General features: G+C 44.3%; 1 protein-coding gene across 1 annotated transcript in view; it reads right to left on the bottom strand.

Moving 5' to 3' along the window:
* Positions 1-20,707, bottom strand: part of NRAP (nebulin related anchoring protein) — a 289,660-nt gene that overhangs the window by 185,279 nt on the left and 83,674 nt on the right. The window contains exons 10-12 of the mRNA XM_085603355.1: positions 19,663-19,767; positions 6,304-6,420; positions 3,591-3,695 (exon numbers count right to left, since the gene is read on the bottom strand). Of these exons, the coding sequence (XP_085459481.1) occupies positions 3,591-3,695; positions 6,304-6,420; positions 19,663-19,767 (327 nt within the window). The remainder of the gene's footprint in view (positions 1-3,590; positions 3,696-6,303; positions 6,421-19,662; positions 19,768-20,707) is intronic.

Below are 20,707 nucleotides of genomic sequence, written 5' to 3'. Positions count from 1 at the left end.
CATCCTGTGATGGCTCACCTACTACTGTAATATTAGTTATGCCGGGCTCCTGCAGCAGCATCCTGACACGATGCAAAGGATAGAAAAGCAGATAAACAGATCGTTCTTGAACCTTTTAAATCACAAGAATGAAAAACGAACCCTAGCAGTGCTTTACTGGCTCCCAGTGGATGCCCTGATCACGTTCAAAATCCTCTTCATCGTGCAAAACAGAAACCTCGCTAAACATCTTGCAGGAATCTGGACTCTGTTATTGGACAGCAGATAAACATCAAGTGGCTGAAACAAGGAAGCAGGCCTCTGGTATGAAAGGGCCCCAGGCTGTGGGTTGCTCTGAATGAAGCCTTGCCTAATAGCTCAAACAATGCACATGAAATCCAAGAAATGCTTAAAAACAAACTCTTCAAACTTTTCTTACCCCATTTACTTTAGCTCCTCTCAGCGAAGACTTTGGCATATCTCAAGGCTCAATCATCTTGCCATTCTCCTATGTTTACATAAGTCCACAACATGTTTCCATCATAGCTTTCGATGTTACTTGCTGCAACTAATCCAACAATACGCAGATGATCCTATTACTGGAAATCTTGACAAATCTGGACAAATCAGGTGCCTCTGAGCCTTCTTTCAAGTGATGCTGAGTAAACACCTAAAACTTATTTCTTCCAAAATTTAGATCTTACCCTGTGGAGAATAGAAAAGCTACCAGCCTACAACCATGTGGCCCACGAACTTGACTCCCCACCAACGACTTTGACGAAAGTAAGAAATCTGGGAGTGAACATGAATTGCACAATTCCATGTTCTTCAATGTGAACTAAGTCAGAGAAGGAACTTTCCACACCATGCTGACTATTCATTGCATCATTGTTCGCCTAGGTTTCATCTAGATTTCACTCTGCCCTGCATGCTGAGGCTTGTCTTTGTCATGTCTCCACTAGATTTTGCAAACTGTGTCTACCTAGGTGCATTCTTTTTCCTAACCCAAAGACTGCAGAGGATTCAAAGTGCAGCAGCAAGTTAATGTCTTCACTAGCTATTTAAGACAAGACCGTCTGCCTTCAAGGCACTCTCCATTGACCACAGGGTTATTCACGCCAAGACACCATCCTTCATCCACAAAAGCTTCAAAAATACTTACAGAAAAAAACCTCCACTCTAGACTGGTACTTCAGTTTAACATTCCCTCTTATAAGGCAAATGTGTCAGTAGGACATTGTTCCCTGTATTAGCAGTAAAATTCTAAAATCCACTCTCCGCTCAGACAAATAGTAGCAATGATGGAGTTCAGGAAGGAGAAAAAGACCTGACTCTTTCAAAACAGATAAGAAGCCAACCAATAAATAGGATCAATCTTTCTCAGAACGGTGGAATGATAAGGTCTGGACATAAGTTGAACTTAATCACAGTCACCCCAAGAACTGGAACCTATTGCCATCACAAAGATAGGGGGCCTGATCAGATGCACAGTTATTTCTGACTCTAAATTATTCCATTGCAGAAATAGGTGCAGCTACAAGATCACAGTGATAGGTGAAGAATTCTTCTTGCTAAGTATCATGCAAAACCTACAGAGTAGCGCACAACCTATCTGCTTTAGCCTTATCATGGGTCTAAAGCTCTTCACAAATACAGTACAATACATTGGAATGACTGCTTCTGACCAAGACTTTGTCTAAACACTACACAACTCTTAAGTGACTAAAATGTGCTATGAAGCACTCTGTAAAACTAATATATAAGTGCACTTGCGATGCAATAAAATCTCCTTGTCAGATTTAAAATTGTCTTTTGGGCTAGCCTGTACTCATGTACAGTTATTAACATGCTCTCCACAAGCAGCCCTTCCAAATTAATCCCACCCATGCAATGCTAGGCAAACTAAAAAGTGTCTTTATTAATGGCCACATGACAAAAATTTTAGAAAAAAATTAATAAAAAGATGGTGATATGGGACTGATAATTTAGGTGAATATCTTGTCATTCAAGTCATCAATTGCTTGGAGATAGACCATAGACAGTGTGCGTTTGGGAGGTAGTCAAAAGGTTATTTTAAGCCAAGTACAAGCTAACAGGATCTAGGGTTAGCTTACCGCAATGAAAAAAGAAATAGGAAATGATTCTGTTCCCGCTGAGCTGCTCAAAGAATCCTGTTTGTGGAATGCCACAGACACTCCATTGACTTTAATAAAGGCATTTTGAACCCTTTAAGAATGTTATAATTTTGGCTGGAAACTCATGTTATATGTAAAGCATAGCTGACTACATAAGGAAGATTTTAGGATACATTTAGTGCCCGTGAAAGCAGCAAGATTGTGTCTAAATTAGATGAAAAACGACAAAGTAGGCTCCTAGAACATTTCTATGTCCACTACATGAAGTTGTTTGACACTATGTATGCTTATGGCGCTACCAAACCGATCCTAACCTTCTGTGCCCCCTGTGTTCCCTGATCTGTCAATGCCTGTGCTCCTGTGTGCCACGCAATGAAGGAGTCTATACATCTACAACTGCTGTAATGTTGGTATGAGTAGGCACTGGTGTGGGAGTAAGTGCTGGATGCAGCAGCAGTGCTGGCCTGTTATCGACCTTGCTTCACATGCATTACGCTGTTAAAACTTGGTGATTAATAGCATTGATATTGCCACTTGCCATACCTTGAGTCCCTGTGCTAGAATCACATTTTCTGTGCTAAAATAGTATGGAAGGAACCAGGCAAGACTTTGTTGAAGGTGAACTTGATATGCACTAGTGGCTGAATGATCTTGTGCTATAAAAGCTTTGCCACCAAAAGAAAAGCATTTGATGGTGAATGCCTTACTCATGAATCCTCACCTTGGCACTTGGGTAGGAGATAAAGGCCTTTTATTTGGGCTGTAGGAGCACTGATACCGTCTGTATTTTTCTGTATCCATCAAGAGCAATATTTGACGAACTTAGGTCTAGAAGACAGTAGCATAACAAAGTGATAGGGTCCATACAACCTTAAGTAGGCCTCCTAAATGTTTAATTAGTAAGGCCTAAATGTCTTGAAGTCTTCAGCCAGACAAAGTGCCTTGAGTGATGGGGCTCCCGTGCCCCATAGGGGCTGCAGGTGTTTACAATCTGCCCCATTATGAGACAAAGAATTGCACAATTAAAAAAAGAACACTGGACCCATTTTCAATAGATGCAGCAGAATACCCTTAAATGTGTTACCATTGTGCTTTATTGAACAAACGCTTCTGTTGTTTACTATTTGCACACACACATTCAAACCTTGACGCAGAAAAATATATATATCGCCATAGTGCAAGGGAGGGTTCATTTCTTTAATATGGCCTTTAAAAAGGGTAGCCACCAGGCTAGAAAAGAAACTGTATAAGAAATACTGCTAGATGCGACGAGGCTTTACGTCATCATTCACAAGGAAAAAGCACATTGTGTGCACAAAGACATCTGCCATCATTCAGGCAGTAGAGTGTTTGACATTGTCTTTATCTGGTTCCAGCGACTGATCTGAAGCAAACCTATTAACCCACACTCTAGTCTATGGCAGCATCTCCAGGGAGTTAAGCTGTAGTGGAACTGCATGGTATGATGGTACTTACATCGCTGGTGAATTTTGAGACCTTGCTGGCGTTCTGGAACTGCGGGGTCTCACAGTAGTTGATACTGTGGCCTTTGCTTCGCTCCATATCCTTCTTGTATTCCACCTGAAAGAAGGCGAGAACCATCAGTAGACAGGCGGTGTCAATTGCTAAGAGCAAAAATGTCCATCACTCACTTGTATGTTTTTTTTTGTTTTTTTGTTTTCCAAAACCTTCATTGGTCCATCGAAGAGTACACTGCTATTCAGCCAACAACCCGGAGGCAGGCAGCTAGTTCGCGAGGCGGAACTCCGCCCAAGCATTTGAGGTCGTACATTCGAACAGCAATACAACATTTTGCAATGGACCAAACAAAACAAAAATAACAGAGAGCCCGAGTCGGAAGGAAGCAAACAATGAATAATCGACTCACTTGTATGGTTAAAAAAAAAAAACTTCAAAGGTATTGGGTCACTCATCTGACCAACGCATGAATTAGAAAAGGACACAATATCACAGCACAAGGAATGAATTTCAAAAAAACGAATGAATATCCTGCCCACCCAGGTCTTGGTAACCCCACCTAGCTTTGAGAAGGGGAGGTCATGCTGTCATTTGAAACATGCTTTCATCATAACATTCTCTGGCTGACATGGCATGGGAACGCCCACCCCACTTGGGCAGCCCTTCTGATACCATGTCAGACAATGTTTTTATTTTCCAAGAAAGCCATGGACAACATGGCCGAACTGGACAGAAGAAAAACTATCGTTCCCAAGTGCTAGGAAAAAACTCCCAGTGCATCTGGGATACTGATTTTTCAACTTCCAACTGCAACTCTCACTTAAAGGGATTGTCTTGGGAGAGCTAAGAATGTGCCAGCTGGCCTGTCTTACCCCCTGGCTTGCCACCCTCCTAATGCTTGTTATGAGGATGGCAATGTACACGACTGCAACGGTTGGGGAATAAACCCCATTTGATGTGTATGTCTTTCAAACTATGATTTGGGGATTGGCTGTGATGGTGAGGCTGATATTGGTCTTTGATTTAAAAAAATACTTCAATAAAAAAACTGGACAATTGAAATAAACTATTACATCGTAACCCAGATTCTAAATTACGTTGTACTTTTCCACAACAATATATACAATGCATTATACTGCTCCAACTCTTGCCTACTTTACATGTTTGTCAACAATGGGATACAGCCCTTTATTAGAAGAGATCAGAGATCCTCCAGAGTGTTTTGTGGGGGCTCTTTGGTCTTGCAGGAGGGTCAGTACCATAACTGCATCTTGGCTGAAGATGCTGGCGATTTAATTGAGAGAATGGTGTCCACTTTCCATGGCTTTGGTCGTGAAGAGATCATTTGTTGTATTATCAGAATCTGTATACTGCTTTCTCCCAGGAGCATAGCATTGCAGGGATGTCTTAATATTGCTGTCCTTTTTGTACATTTGAGATTTCAATCCACCAGACTTTGACCCTGTTCAAGATCTCTGTAATGTGTTGTGTAGGCAGATCTGTGTGGCGTAGGACTGTGCCCTTGTTGTGTCATTAGCATTACCTGCCCATGTAGATTGTTTTCAAAGAAGAATTTGCAGGCAAGGTAAAAAGGTATGACACAATGTTGTGCAAGCGAGGGTATATTCAAGGGACCGTTAGTTGAATGGATCTAGGCTTCTTGGCAGTGTAATGCAGGTGGAGTCTAGTTTAGTTGAGTGATTTTTGCCAACTCTGTGGCTTTAGTGCTGAGTTGTGCGCGTAAGAGATTCAGGGAGCTGTACACTGGGTTCTATTGGAGAAAGGTGAATTAAAGGTGTGATTGCAAAGATATTGTGTAGTGATTTTTGTTTGGCGGAAGAGGTAAGTGCTGTTGAGTACCGCAACAGTCCACTACAGGCCATATTGGACAAATGTTTGGAAACTTTTCCTGGTGGAAAGTGGGTTGCTTAGAACATGGAGTGGCTTGTCGATCTTTGAATGTTTGGGAGGAGGTTCATGAGAGAAGGTACGTGTTTATAACATCAGCTTCAAAGGGGACTACTATGTCTAATGTGATTGAATACCGCCAGTGGTGCTTGAATGGGCACGATAATTTGTTGGTATGATGTTGGTGATTGTGATGGTCAGAGTGGAATGTTGAGAACATACAACAGAGTAGTATGATTTTCGTTAGAAGCAAATCGTTTTCTGTAGATGGTAGCTGATGGTTCTTTAGGCCCTAAAGGAGTTGACTTTGCCTTGGTAGAAGTATGCCAATTGGTTGAATTTGTGTAGCATAATTTTAAACAACAACCTTAAATATGATTCGTCGTTTGATTGCAAGCTACATCTGGTTTGTCCATGAAACTGTATAAAACTATGTCCGTGATATGCAAAGCAAGTCACGGTAAAAGTCATACAAAATTAATAAAGAAAGCTCTTTAGAAAGGACTGTAAGGTTATTTCCTGCACTGCATTCTCTGCTTCACTCCACCCTCCAAATCAACAACCTTCTTGTAGTCTATTGAATACAACATCATTTGCATCTCTTCTTTCTGTTGCATCCTTCTCAGTGTGCAACTATCAACCGTTGTGTACATCAGCCCACACTCTACTTAAGGCATTTTAACAGCAATCTGTTTCACCGGTGATTAGTGCACAAGATGCGATGCGGTGAACGATTTTTAAAAGTGGAAAGAAAATGCGTGCGATAGAAAGTGGGGCTTGCTAAGGTCTTGGCGACTCTTACCTCACTGGACAGGTTCTTCACATTCTGGGCTTGTTTTAGGACCAAATTATCTTCTGTTCCCAAGTGATGATACTGAGCTGCTCCTTTCATCGACAGAAAGTCTTTTCTGTATTTTATCTGCAAGGCAGGAATATGATGTGAATAATTAGAGTCTGGGAGCCAGGTTCCAGTTTTCAGCTGAGAAGCCACTAAAGCACAGACTTTAAATTCAGGAATAAAGGGTTTCTGCAGCTGGGCTCAATGCGAGAACAGAGAATATAGGATAGCCGTGATGCTATCATAGGTGAGCCATGTGAAGTTGTATGACATGTAGGGTTGGTAAATCATCATAAAATAAGAGTACACGTTACCTTAGCCACATACTGGCAGTACTTCTAATCTGCACTCCACACACCAGCATTCTTATTGACTGCCCTGCCTTCATTATGTTAACATCCCTTTTCCCTGTCTCAGACACCACTTATGAGGAGAATCACGCCTCGGGACAGTTCCAGAAAGATGCTGGTAATGCAAGCCCTGCTCACCCTGGGCTGGCATCAGCATCCAACTTGGGGGCATATTATCAAGAAACGGGGTTAAAAGCGGCGATAATGGGTTTGATAATATGCCCTTGAGAATTCCCATAGAAGCCCATGTTCTGGTGTCTACATGGGCTTCTATTGGAATTCTCAAGGGCATATTATCAAGCCCATTATCGCTGCTTTAGCGGCAGTTTTCTACCGCTAAAGCGGCGATAATGTTAACGCCGTGCTTGATAATATGCCCCTTGATTTCCCTGTACCTGAGATGAGAGCCTTAAGAAGCAGTGTGATTGCTAACTCAAGTTATGTTGGAAAGCATCGCCCCTCAGTCCAGCTAGTGTATCTCTGGGTGTAGTACCTGGGAAAGAATGCACAGGGATTCATTATCAGCTGAAAATGAATTGGCAAACTACTTTTGATTTAATAGCCCTTAGATACTGTTGCTGCTTCCCCTCTGTTTTGCGTTGGGTGCTGCCTGAGGATATCACGGGTTAAAGGCTCCTGCAGGAGCTGGTGTCTCGAGGTGCCCTTATATTCTTTCTCCTCCTCTGGTTCTCCATCCACTCGACTCAAGCACATCAGGCATAAATAGGCTTATAATCAGTCTGATTCTCTAGAAGCATTATGGTATGTGCTGCAGGAATCAATCACTTTCATTCTGACAGCAGCACTAGTCATTCCCTTTCTCTTCAGGGCCTGAGCTCTCATTTCCCCAGCTCACGGTGTGGCAGGAAAAACCCTCTTCTCCCACTGGGTGACAGCAGGGGAGTTGTCACATTCCAACTGCAGCAAAAGCAGGAGTCAGTATTCCCTGGGAGTCTCAATTCTCCTGACTATGCTGGAGGTGGTCCACACTGGCTGTTCAAAGGCTGCATTCAGACCTTTGCCATGTTCTGGGAGGCATCCACCTCAGGTGCAGGGGGCTCAGTATGGTCCTGGAAGGATACCTGATCCATGCTAACACTATGTCACAGTCACTAGACTCATGCGTCCTTCCAGCTCATTAATTACAGTGTCCAGTCAAGGGAGCATCTCTCTCACTCTCTCTTGAGCATTATAGAACAGCTTTGGCAAGGGAAAAATATTGATGGTTCCTACGGATGAGCAGGGGATAAGGGTTTTCTTCATAATATTCCTGGTACATACCATTTTTTTTGCAGAGTTTTATATAGCGCGAACTTGACCCGAATCCAATCAGGTATCAGAGCGCTTTACATAGCACAAGTTACGTTACATTAGGACACACATTCATTCTTTGTTAGGCACGGGGAGATTAAGTGATTTGCCCAGAATCACAGGATGTTCAGCGTCATTACTGAGACTCAAACACAGTTCCCCAGGTCTGAGGTCGAGCACCCTAGCCGTTAGGCCAACTGCTCTACCATTACAGGAGTTTTGGATCATCATTACTCTAAAGAGGGTCAATCTGTGAGTGTGGTCCACCCACTTCACAACTGACTGCCTCAATGTGCACTTCTACATCCCAATGGACGCTAGCAGCAGAGATTGTGGAGCTACTGTCCAGAGGGTGTACATCAGTTCTGGGTTCTTCCATTTGGCCTCCGGTCTGCCCTGTGTCACGTCATTATGATGGAGCTTCTCCTTCACTTGACACTGAAAGGTTACCAGCTGACCAAGTGCATCTTTTGCTCAAGGTACATCATGTGTGTTCACAGTACCCTGGACTCCTTTACATCATCTGCATCTCCTGTCCCATCTCCAGGATCACTGTGTATCTCCAGGTCCAGTGGTGGTTGAATTCGGCCTCACTGTAAATGTAGTGCATTTATATAGCGCTCCGCACACCCCCGAAAGGGTCTCTCAGGCGCTGTGCACACACCGCTGTGGAACCCTTCCTGGCCTTTCCCTGTGAAGTGCCCACTCCTGGGCACCCCCAAGGTGAGAGCCAGGCATCCTAGCGCATCCTAGCGCTTTTGGGGGCCGTTGTGGAGATTAAGCAAGCTATTGCCCAGAGTTGCAGAGTGAGACCCATGATTAGAATAGGCACCGAGGCGAGAATTATCGGGTCCGGGGAAATTGAGCCCACCGAGGCGGGAATTGAACCCTGGTCCGGGCCAGACCTCTGCATCAGGGTCTACCGCTCTAACCATTGAGCCACACTTCTCCACTTGAGCCACACTTCTCCACATTTATCCAGGGCTCAATGATTATGACCAGGGATGTCACTGCATTCAGTTTGAGGGTGCTCTGGAAAGCCCCGATATGGTCCCAGACGGAGGACTAAAGGTCTTTGAACTTTAGTGAACTGTTAGTGGATCTGATGACTCTGCTGCTTTTTCAGTCACACCCGAAAAATAATGCTATGGTGGTGTAGCCGAGCAATATGCTTTTGACCATTTATATCAACAGACAGGGCGGGCGTGCTCCAGATCTTTTGTGTTGTTGGATATTAAGCTGGACACTTGGGCAGAACGCCATCTCCTATTCACCTCTGCTCACATCAGTGGTTTGGGAAAAGTCTGTTCAGCATGGTCTTCCCAGGATTTGTCCCCGAGCCCCAGACATTTCCAGGAGGTCTTCAAGGGACTTGTTGTTCCATACCTGGACCTGTTTGCCGCTTTAAACAAAGTTCAACTTTGTTGATTTTGCTCTTGCACGTGGATGACAGTACTGGGACGCTTTTAGTCATGTGTTCATGGTTTCATTTCTCGAGTCTTTCTTTGGCGATCTGAAGACTATCTCTGCTCCCTTCTCCTCTTTGCCTTGCAATGTGCTCACTGTACCACCATCCCTTTACTTTTAACCCTTATGTTAGGTACTGAGGTGTGCTTCAAAGGTGGAGTGCCAAATAACCCATATCTCCTGTCGGTTGTGCATTTCAGTCAGACTGCCAATTGTTCTGGGACACACTTAACCTGTATCTGAGCCATTCTGGGTTTTTGCAATCCTGGGCCGGCTTGGGATATCGGGATGCTGGAAAAGTTTTTATTACTGACTCTTGGTTTCAGATATGACTTCTCTCGCTCACTTCATTCCCTCTTGGAACTTGCCACAAGTTCTCTGGTCTCCTTAAGTGTACCCCTATGAAGTATTTGGCCTCCGTGGACCTAACACTTTTGTCACTGAAAGTGGCCTTCTTGGTGGCAGTCCCCCGTGCTTGTAGTATGGAAAAGTTAGGGGCAAACACATCTGGACCGCTCATTAGTACTGTTGCAATTAGAAATCATTCTAGAACACAGCCAACCCATCATATGGCACATAAACTCAAGCTCGCTTACTGAAACGGTATTTAAGGAGGAAATCAGAGAACACATTATAGAGTACCTTCAAAATAATGAAGAAACTGAGCGGGACAAATATACTGTGTCAGAAGAATTTAAAGTAGTTATTAGAGGGATTTACATGACTAAACAACATGGTACACAGAAGACACTAATAGCCCATCTGCAAACACTCCAAAACGATCTCTGACCCATCTGGATCAGCAGCAAATGGCAAATTTGAGGGAGGCCATTTGGTCAGACATTAAACTGAAAATATTGAAATACAATGATATAGGGGACAATGAGATAAAACACCTCTAAAGAAAAGCTACTGCCCATGGATACAGAGAGGGAGAAAGGCTGTGCAAATCATTGGAAGACGTTTTGAGGCACCCGTGGGTGACAGGGGACATAGCTGAATTAGGAGCTACAGATGGTAGCATGTCCACATAAAAGAAAATATATTCCAGATATTTCAGTCCTACTAAGAAAACCTCTATGTCTCAAAGACCCAAATTAGAGAAACTCATCTCACAGAGTATTTAAAAGGCATTGCATTGGTATGGCTGGGGGGAAAGGACACCAACAATTCCTGGTGCAATCTATTACACTAAAAGAGATTATGGACACTATTAAAAAGCTCCCGAGCTGGAAAGCTCCAGGCTTAGATGGCCTGGCAAATGGATTCTACAACACATACGCCCACATTATAACACCGCATTTTCTACAAGTTTACAATGAGTCAAGAGAAAAGGGAGAGCTTCCCAAACTATGAGAAAGGCCCTTATAGTCTATCGTTCAGTCTGGTAAGAAACAGCAGCATTGAGACTCATACAGGCCACTCTCCTCAATTAGATGTGAACAGTTTACTAGCTAATCAGCTGTTGCTGATTATGACAAATCTGATGTCACCATATCAGTCAGCCATATATTTGTGCGCACACAATTTACGCACGACATTTCTGTTATTACATCAACTGAACCCAGACTTGAAGCCTGTGGCGGTACTCTTGGATGCTGCCTAGGCATTCACCTCCTTGGAGTGGAAATATCTTTTTATCCTGTTACAATGAATGGGGATACCCAACCTAGTCATGCGATGGATACAGCTGCTATACAGTAATTTCAGAGCAAGGATGTATGCTAACGGTATGACATCAGACCCAATTACATAGAAGCAAAGCATAGGACAGGAATGTCATAGTCCCTGCCCTGGCATTAGAGACACTGGAGTGTCGCTTACAACATCATTTATATAAAACAATTCTTTTTGTAGACAGAAAATTGCTCATTTCACTTTACACAGAAAATATGGTAATGTATGCCAAAAACCCCGGTGAGAATTTATTTCCTAATATTAGAGAATATGTATGATTTGGACTTTCCTCTGGGTTACAAATAAATTGACAATAGTCTGTAAACCCTCTTGTGACACACACCATGGGATGCTGTAGTGTAGCATACCCACTGGAGAGGGCCACAGATGATATCTAGGAGTTTGAGCTACTAGAGATGGTGAGGCTATTATCAGGGAAAACTAGTGAAAAGCATTGACTACATTAGAATCTCAATTTCAATTCCCCTATTTCTGGATGGCAGAATATATGATAATGAAGATGGTAGTGCTGCCAAGGCTCCTTTACATATTTAACAATATCCTGCTGATAATAAATCAACGATTTTTTTTAACTCCTTTGATCACTGCTTACTAAATTGGCATGGGCAGGCAAGCAGCCAGGATTGAAGTGAGAGATGTTCCCCTCGCCATATAATCAAGGCAGCTTTCAGGCACCATTTATGCGGCTGTATTATTTATGTGCGCAATCACAATATGTGAACCATTGGCACTACCCAACACCTGGCGATCGAAAGAGAGAGAGCATCGCAGGTCTCACTAATAGCCGTGCTAAATCAGCCACCGCCATGGAGAGAGTGGGTGATCGATACAGTACATTGTACAGTACATGAATGGCATAACATTAAAGGCAGCGTTCACTTAAGAGTCCTATATGTGCTAGAACTCTCACTGGTGAATCACCCTAAATTTACCATCACAGGGGAGGACGAATCACTTCAGTTACTCAAGAAGCTGAAGTTGCACGCCCTGGGATCCTCAACCTCTGAAGGGTTTTTCACCAGGGAACACAGTGCAGGCAGAGTATCAGCCAGCAGCCCCATGGTGATGTTCCTATGTTACAGGCTGTGTGCAGCATGTGAAGTCTATTTCCATATGTACCATGCTGAGCCTAAAACATTACAGTCCTTATCACTTTTATTGACATCAGTAAAGCAAACAAAACTTGTAGTGAGGCTGTATAAAAGAGTCCAGCTAGAGGCCCTGGTTCTGGTATCTGCTTCTAAATCACATTAGAATTTAGAATTGGACACTCCAATTTCAAAGGAAATGTGGAAATATTGTTGTTCACAGACCGGGCAACTCTTCACTAGCATTCGCTTACATGTTATACATCTCTAATGTTTACACAGGATATATCCTACAGCAAACAGCCTGATGAGAAGGGGGATGAGAGCTAATAATCGATGAACGCGTTATAGAGGGGAGGGAGCTGACTTTTTACATTTGCCATGGAGTGCATTGAAATATATCAATATTAGCAGAATATTACTATTAAGAGAGGTGGAAAGACAAACTGCAGTATTACATTCGATCCTATTAAATGTTTACTAAGCAATAATGTAAAACAGACACCAATCATAAGTAGAAAATTAATCGCTGCAGCATTATTGATGGCAAAAGGTGAAGTAGCGATGAGATGGGGAAGAAGACTGACCCCTTCCCAGCAGGAATGTCTGAAAGATCTCATATATTGTGATGAAGAACTCGAGACATACGCTTAACTATTTATTACCTAAGACAAGAAGGCCCAGAGATATTTGGCAGCAGTTGACAGTGAAACCCTGCAGCAGCTAGCACCTAACCTGCTATCCCCAAAGTTATGATAGAGGGAAGTACCCCAAATCTGTGTGCACACAGTCAGAGCACCCGATGTCGAGGTGCGGTCCTCAACTGGACTTAGTAATAACCAACATAAAAGAGCAATCGTTGCACCACCACATGAACGGTATAACAAATTACAAGGTCTGTGTTCAAAGTTTGTTCTTCAAGTACTCTTTTTTATTTAATGAACATATCATGCAACATGTAGGGTAGACCAGCCAATGTGTTTCGTCCAATACAATGTACTTCTTCAGGGCATATGCGAAGTCATCATACAGAAGGAGCTATTGTATCTGTTGCAAATGCAGTTTATCAGCGTATAATCATGTAATTGTAGACTGGACAGATGGATCACTCTGTGTATGGTTTAAAATAATTGTATGCAGCTATGTTCTAGTCTTAGATGCCAGAATTATATGGTGCATTATAAATTAGTAAACCGCCGGGTCACACGCCATTGAGGTGTCCCAAAGCAGATAGAACCGTCAGCTCAGCACCATAATACGCGCCGAAACCAAGCGCAAGAGGGAGTCTCCTTCCGGTAAATAGTTGGAAAAACTGAGCTGACGATTCTATTGGCATATCAAGATGCGAAGGCTTCACATTGATGTCTCATTTCTGGTCCATTCAGTGGTACTGTTTGTGATGGTCCGTCTAGAGGCCATATCAAATGGTAAAGAACAAATAAATTGGAACATGCAATGGAAATCAAAAAGGGGCCAGTTTAAGAGATAGCGAGCAGAGGGCTCTTGACAATAACATATGTGTATGTGACATATTCCATTGGGGATAACGGAGATAAATGGCCTTTCTGAAGGGGGGCAGAGAAATAGCAAAACCACAGATGAAGGGTTTCAGTGAAAGGGTAGGAAGAAGGAGAAGGACCTGAACCCTGAGAAATGCCAGGAGCATGTGATTGAGTTAGTTCCTGCATGCTTTTCTACACAATAGTGACCTAGCTGCGGCTAAGTATGGTCAAGTGCTCGCTGGCCCAACCATAAACATCTTAACACATTGACACCATTTGGGTTGCATGACAAATTAGAAATGTCGTGTTTTTCATAAAGACAGATTTATGTGGAATGTGGAATCTTCATGTACTGTTTGGTTGTGGATTTGAAGAACCGCATATGGGGCATTCTTTAACACAAGTGTACATGAAGGACTTATGAGTCCATACATCACTAGTTCAGTCACGTCAGTCTTTTTGTCTTGATCGGCATAGGAATGTCAGATACTTTTGCACTGAGCACTTCTTTCACATTTCAACCATGCGATCTGGAAGTCTCGCTTCCACTTTCATTACCAAAACGTCACGTACACGTCTTACGGGAACTGGACGTACTTAATAGCGTTTCCTCACTGAAGAGTTGTGAATGGAGGTACATCGGTAATTGGAATACAGCCAGCTGGTGGCACATTCTTAGGATTCATAAAAGGACTTAGAGTTACATTAGAGGGGGCAAGGAGACCGTTAGTTTTCTGCGGTGCTCACTAGACATCTTTTTACACAGCTTTGGACGTACATTTGGCACAGCTTCACATACCTCGTATGTTGAAGTTGAAGTTGAAAATATTTGTAGAGCGTACTGTGACCAAGCGGTTTCCTGGCGCTGAGAGATTACAAGTGGCAGGGGGAAGGCATTGGAGATCAGTGAGAGGGGAATGCTTGGGCAAACAAGTGGGTCTTGAGCGCCTTCCGGAAGTGTAGATAGTCAGTGATAGATCTAATGGTAAATGGAAGACTGTTCCAAAACCGAGGGGCAAGAGTGGAAAACCTAGTGCCACCTGCTCTAGACTTACGGAAGCGGGGAACAGTAAGAAGAGCCTGACTAGAGGAACGGAGATTACGACTGGGGAGGTAGTGAGTGACCATCGAGTTGATGAAGAGAGGGGCCGTACGGGCGCGGGCCATGAAGACTATGCATCCCATTTTGAAAAGGGTATGGTAAAGAATAGGGAGCCAGTGAAGGGATTTAAGAAGGGGAGAGGTGTGGTGAAATTTAGGGAGTCGATGGATAAGGCAAGCAGCCTGATTCTGAATGGTCTGGAGACGCCGTAGCTCGTAGGCGGGAACGCCCACATACAAGCAGTTCCCGTAGTCCAGGTGGGAAAGAACCATGGCTAAAATAATAATTTTAAGGGCGTCGAGGGAAAAAAACGGGAGATCTTACGGATGATCCGGAGAGATAGAAAGCAGGATAAGACAACGGAGCTGATCTGAGGGCGCATAGAGAGGTCCTGGCTGATTTTAATGCCGAGGGTTCTAACTGAGGCAGAGGGGGCCGGGGGGGAGCCAAAGCTGGGAGGCCAGAAGGCAGAAGACCAGGGGCTGGAGGAACCACCAGTCAAGACCAACTCTGTTTTGTCCGGATTGAATTTGAGATGGTTTAAGCTCATCCAATCAGAAATAAAAACAAGTGTAGTTTGGAATTTAAGAAGGGAATTAGTGGAGGAAGAAAGATCAAATATTAGCTGAAGGTCGTTGGCGTAGTTGTACACGGAGACCTCCATTCTAAGCAAGGAAACAATGAGAGGGTGAATATAAAGGTTGAAAAGAAGAGGGGAAAGGGAGGAACCCTGGGGGACCCCACAGAACACCGTGCGAGACGGGGCAGAGAAACCAGAGAGCCGGACAGCCTGTGACCGGCCATGGAGGAATGACGCGAGCCAAGAGAAAGCGGTGCCCTGGATGCCCGCTGCCCTGACACGGTCGAGGAGGATGGAATGGTCGACCGTGTCAAAGGCAGCGGACAAATTAAGGAGCACCAAGGCTTGGGGCAGTTGGAATCCGCCTTGCTCTTAAGCTCGTCCAGGACAGATAGGACCACCGTTTCGGTCGAGTGAACCGGGCGGAAGCCCGCTTGATGGGAAGCCAAAAGACGGTTGTCCTCGATGTAGGTCGACAGGCAGGAAGTAATATGGCTCTCTAGGATCTTGCCTAAATACGGAAGCAAAGAGATGGGCCTAAAATTGACAGGGAGGGTTGGGTCAGAACCAGGCTTTTTTTAGAATAGGGATGACAATGGCCGATTTGAATTGAGGCGGAACTGTTCCCTGAGAGATAGATGAGTTGAGGAGGGACAAAGGGGGATCAGGGCAACCAGCAAATAGCTCCCTTAAGATGCGGGCCGGTCCACAATCGGCAGGGGAGCAGATTTGACCTTCCTAAGCAAAGCCAGAAAGGATTCTTTCGAAATGGGGGGGAAGTGAGTGAGAGAAGAAGACAAAGGGGGGAAAGAAAAAGGAGGGAGGTGCGAGGATGGTAAGGAGATATTCTGTTTGATATTAGCAATCTTCTCAAAGAAATAATCGTTGAGGGAAAGACAGAGGGCATGGGAAGGAATAGGATTGGGATTGACTCTATCGGATACGGCCAGATTATGAACGATAGAGAAAATCTCCTTAGATTTATTAGCCGCTGATAAGATTTTGCCAGAGAAATATTCTAATTTGGCCGAAAGAATAGCTCTCTTATAGTTGTTTAAGAGAGACCTATATTGATCCCTCAAGGAGGGGCAGTAATTGCACCTCCACTGACGCTCTGACTGGCAGAGAGCCAGTTTAAGGGCTTTAAGGGCGCTAGTAAACCATTTATTGGCTTCATGGGGACGACAGGCTTTAACCGTCCTGAGGGGAGCGATCAGGTCACAAGAGGTAGATAGCCAGGTGTTAATGGCGTCCACTTGAAGGTCGAGGGGAAGGGCCGATAAATCCGGGGAGGAGGTCGTCAGAGAGGAAAGGAGAAAATTGAAATCTACCCGATTCCAGTTCCGTGCAAAGACGTTCTTGGGTAGGGGAGACTTGTCTATGACTGCCAGATCAATGGAGAAGGAAATGAGCGAATGGTCCGACCAAGTACAGGGTAGAATGGTGGTCGGGGAGAGGGCCCGATTGGCCGACCACATCTGATCGAGAATGTGACCATGAACATAGGTGGGGGCGTGAATGTGGGGAGTAAAGTTGAGACAGCGAAGAGTGTCAGAAAAGTCTTTGGAGGCCTGATCTTCCTTGGGGTCGCCAGGCCAATAATTAAAATCGTTCAGTAGAAGAACTGACGAATTATTGATCACAAGAGTGGCTAAGAGTTCTTGCAGAACAGGTAAAAAGTGAGGCATAGTTTGAGGAGGACGATATACAAGAACTATAGTGAGGGGGGCAGAGAGATTCACCGAACGGGCCACTACAAAATCAATTTTAGATATGGGAGGGAAGGACAGGGGCTGAAACTGAAGAGTGGACCGAATGATCAATGCCACACCCCCACCGACTTTCCCATCAGGGCGATCAGCCCGAAGTATGTAGTACGAGTCGGGGAGTGCAGATAGAACATCAGGCTGGGAATCAACGGAGAACCAGGTTTCCGTCAGAAACAAGAAATCAGGTAACTCGGTGTCAAGGAGGTTGTAAAGTTCCAGCTGATGCCTGCCCGCTGAGCGGGTGTTAAGAAGGTAAGCAGAGGCCACAGTCGGAGGACGGGGGGGGGGAAGGGAAAGTACACAGGGCAAGCGGTACGTTGCTGACTAGGCAAGGAGACGGCGGGGGAGGGGAGGGGCGGCAATGTTCAGGGCCTGAATGCGATTACGCGTGAAAGGGTTGAGGGACCAAGTACCTTGATATGTGAGGAGCTGCCCGGAGGTGTACCTTAAAGCAGGGGCAGGATTTGTGGCCCCTGGTCCTGGCCGGTTGCGGACAGGCGCAGACGGGCTTTCCTTTGGCGCGCCTTTGGCGTGCCGCCGGCGCGCCCGCTGCGCTCGCCCGTGGCGCCGTCGGGGAGCAGTGTTCATTTTATAGAAAGAGAGAAGGGCAGGAGGCAGCCGCGACTAGAGCGCTACCCCTGCCTTCTCCCAAAATGGCGGCCACCCTCGGCTCGACCCAGCACCAGATCCGCCGAGCGAGGGATGAAGCCGAGGCAGGAGCAGGACGACAAGCAGAAATCTCTGGAAGTACCAGGTACAAAGTACAAAGAAAGTACAGTTTTAAAAATAAGAAGGCGATCGCACGCAAATTAATACGGGGCTGACAGTAGCACAGCACACAGCGCTAAAATTAAAAACAAGCGTTTACACACTCACAGCCCCCGGCTTCCGCCTCAGGGGTAACACGAAAGTAATCTGGAATCACCGCAGCAGTAAGTGACGCTGTGGCTGATTCTTGAGGTTTACTGTTGTAGTATTTTGGTTTTGAATGAGCTATGTTTACATGTATACTCTTGTTTCTACAGTAACTCCACTCACACAGACGGTCCATTCTCATTCATTACGGACCGGATAGGTGTGAGTATATTGGTGTTTATAGGGATTTACCACTTTCACTAGGAAAGAGGGTTGTGACAGCAGAATACTTTATTATGTACAATGGAGTTGCCTGTGAGGCACAGGTTTCATTGGTCACCATAGGTGTGGAGCAACACTATTTGGATCTCTTATAGTTGTCGGGTTGTCTTTCACTCGTGAACTGCACTGGCTTGTGGGCAACAGCTTTAATGTATACTTTGTTTCAGAATATGGGTCTTTTGTCCTGAAAAGCTCATTAGATTTACTTTTTTATCGTATTAAATCATGATTTTGAATGGAGTATTATTTGCATTTGTATTGTTTCCCTGATGAAGGGTCTCACAAAATGCATTGGGAACAACAAAACTGAACACGCTTTGTGGAATATGATGTCAAAATGAATTGTACAATAAATGTTATATTAATTGCATACTGACTGCAAATTAAATATTGCCAATTGTCATTTATATTTGCAACGTTGACGTATTGGTTAATTAGCCATCCGAATGGTAATGGCATGTACCATGTATGTTGTTAAACATGTTGAAAAAATGTGGATAACATTGCACTAATTGTGTTTATTAGCGAAGGATCAACCAAATGTAGAGCACCGTAAGGGCTTGAGTAGTGCACCTTGTTTATGTGACAGGATCTGTACACATTAGCTTTCAACCATAAACAGGACATTCTGCTTGGCATATGTCTACGTTCAAAATCAAGAGAGGAAGTAGGGGACAGAATGACTCTAACTTTGGTGTTTCAATGTGTATCATACACCTATGTCATGTGATGGCTATGAGTAGGGCATGTAGTCCTGCCTGCCCTTTCCTGCCCAGACTTCGCCATTATTTCAACTCTTTTCTCTGTTATGTCACTTTTGTTGCTAGAGTGTCTGCATTCTGCTGTTCTCAGTAGCTTCAAGACACAGGAGGAGGATTTACAGAAATGCTTTCTGAAGATGACATAGTTTAAAGTTCAAAGGTACACATTCCACTGGTGCATCATGCAGAAGACCACAGAAAAAAGGCTAACAATATTGTTGTGGTTGTAGAAAGTCATGCTGAGTTATGTTACATCTCACATCACCAACAAACAGTCTAGTTTATGGCTGCCAGTCATACTGTAGTGGTTAGGATGGATAGGGAAGATGTCATTCTTGGTGAAGCATACCACGTATGTTTATGCCCCCAGCGAACAACTATGGTCCTTTTGATTTAGAAACAGAAATTGTTGTTTTCCCTACACAAATACATAAATACATATACTATGTCCATTTTTGACATTCTTTCAGCCCCTCGAACAGTGAAAATGTGGCAGTGGGAAACTATATAAAATAGTATTAGATACAAAAGTAGAACAAATGTACTTATGATACTCACATCACTGGCCAAGTCATAGGCTTTCTTGGCATGTTGATAAGCCGGAGTGATCATAGCCGGGAAGCTGCCTTTTCCTCTCTTCTCTTCATAGTCCTCCATGTAGTCCTATTGAAGGTACAATGAGAAGTGGGTGAATGTTTTAAGACAGCCTCAATGAGTGAGTAGATGCCATCTATGAATGTCCACAGCATTGTTCCTCTCCCAAGGTCCTTAGTGACCAGGTTGGCTTACGCAATTTCATGAAGCAGAAGTGATGCCTTATTACTCCAAAAAGAAAATGTAGCAAATCCCATTAACACAAGCCATGACTAACAGAGATCCTGTAGCTACCACTGCTCATGCTTGTGTTTTTTCAGGGTGTTTGTATGTCCAGGATGGCTATGATTTTGCGTTCATACACTGATGTGTAGCACTCTCATTTCTGAATCAGGAAATGTCTAGTGTAAAGTTGCATCAATCATCCAAAGCAAAACCATCAGGTCCTTTTCCCCCCGTCTCATGATGTCATTTCCCGGACCCTGTTGCACTTTAGATTAGGCCTCAAGACAGCTTTAGTTGGTAGCCAACATCATGTTTTCAATAAAAATGTTAATTGATACATTACAATAGATATACATACATGCAGAAAGGGGATTTTGGACAGCCCGTGTTTGCTATGGGTTACTTGCAGTGTCAAACATGGGTCAGCCTCATACATTTAGGGGTTAATAACAAGTCTGGCAGTCCATGGACCACTAGACTCATGGGGGGGGCAGTCTTCTGACCGTCCTATTACAACTAGGGTGGTCGGGCTGCCCTGGGACCACTGCAACCGCCAGCGATCAGAGATCCCTGGCAGTGGTGCGGTGGTCTTGAGGCTGCAGTATGCTTGGGGAACTGCCGTGGTCCCACCAAGCGTATCACAAGTTTTCTCTCCGCCGCGGTTTTCATGGCAGTTCATCCATCATGAAATCATGTTGGAGTGGAAACAAAGGGGGCTGCACAGGGCCATCAGTAGCCTCTGGGCCATGGGGTGCATGCAGGGGGGCACATGCACCCCAGTACC

This window comes from Triturus cristatus, chromosome 1_2 (assembly GCF_964204655.1).
Source record: "Triturus cristatus chromosome 1_2, aTriCri1.1, whole genome shotgun sequence".
Classification (NCBI taxonomy): Eukaryota; Metazoa; Chordata; class Amphibia; order Caudata; family Salamandridae; genus Triturus; species Triturus cristatus.
The sequence above is the reverse complement of the archived record's forward strand: the minus strand, read 5'-3'. Positions and strand labels throughout refer to the sequence as shown.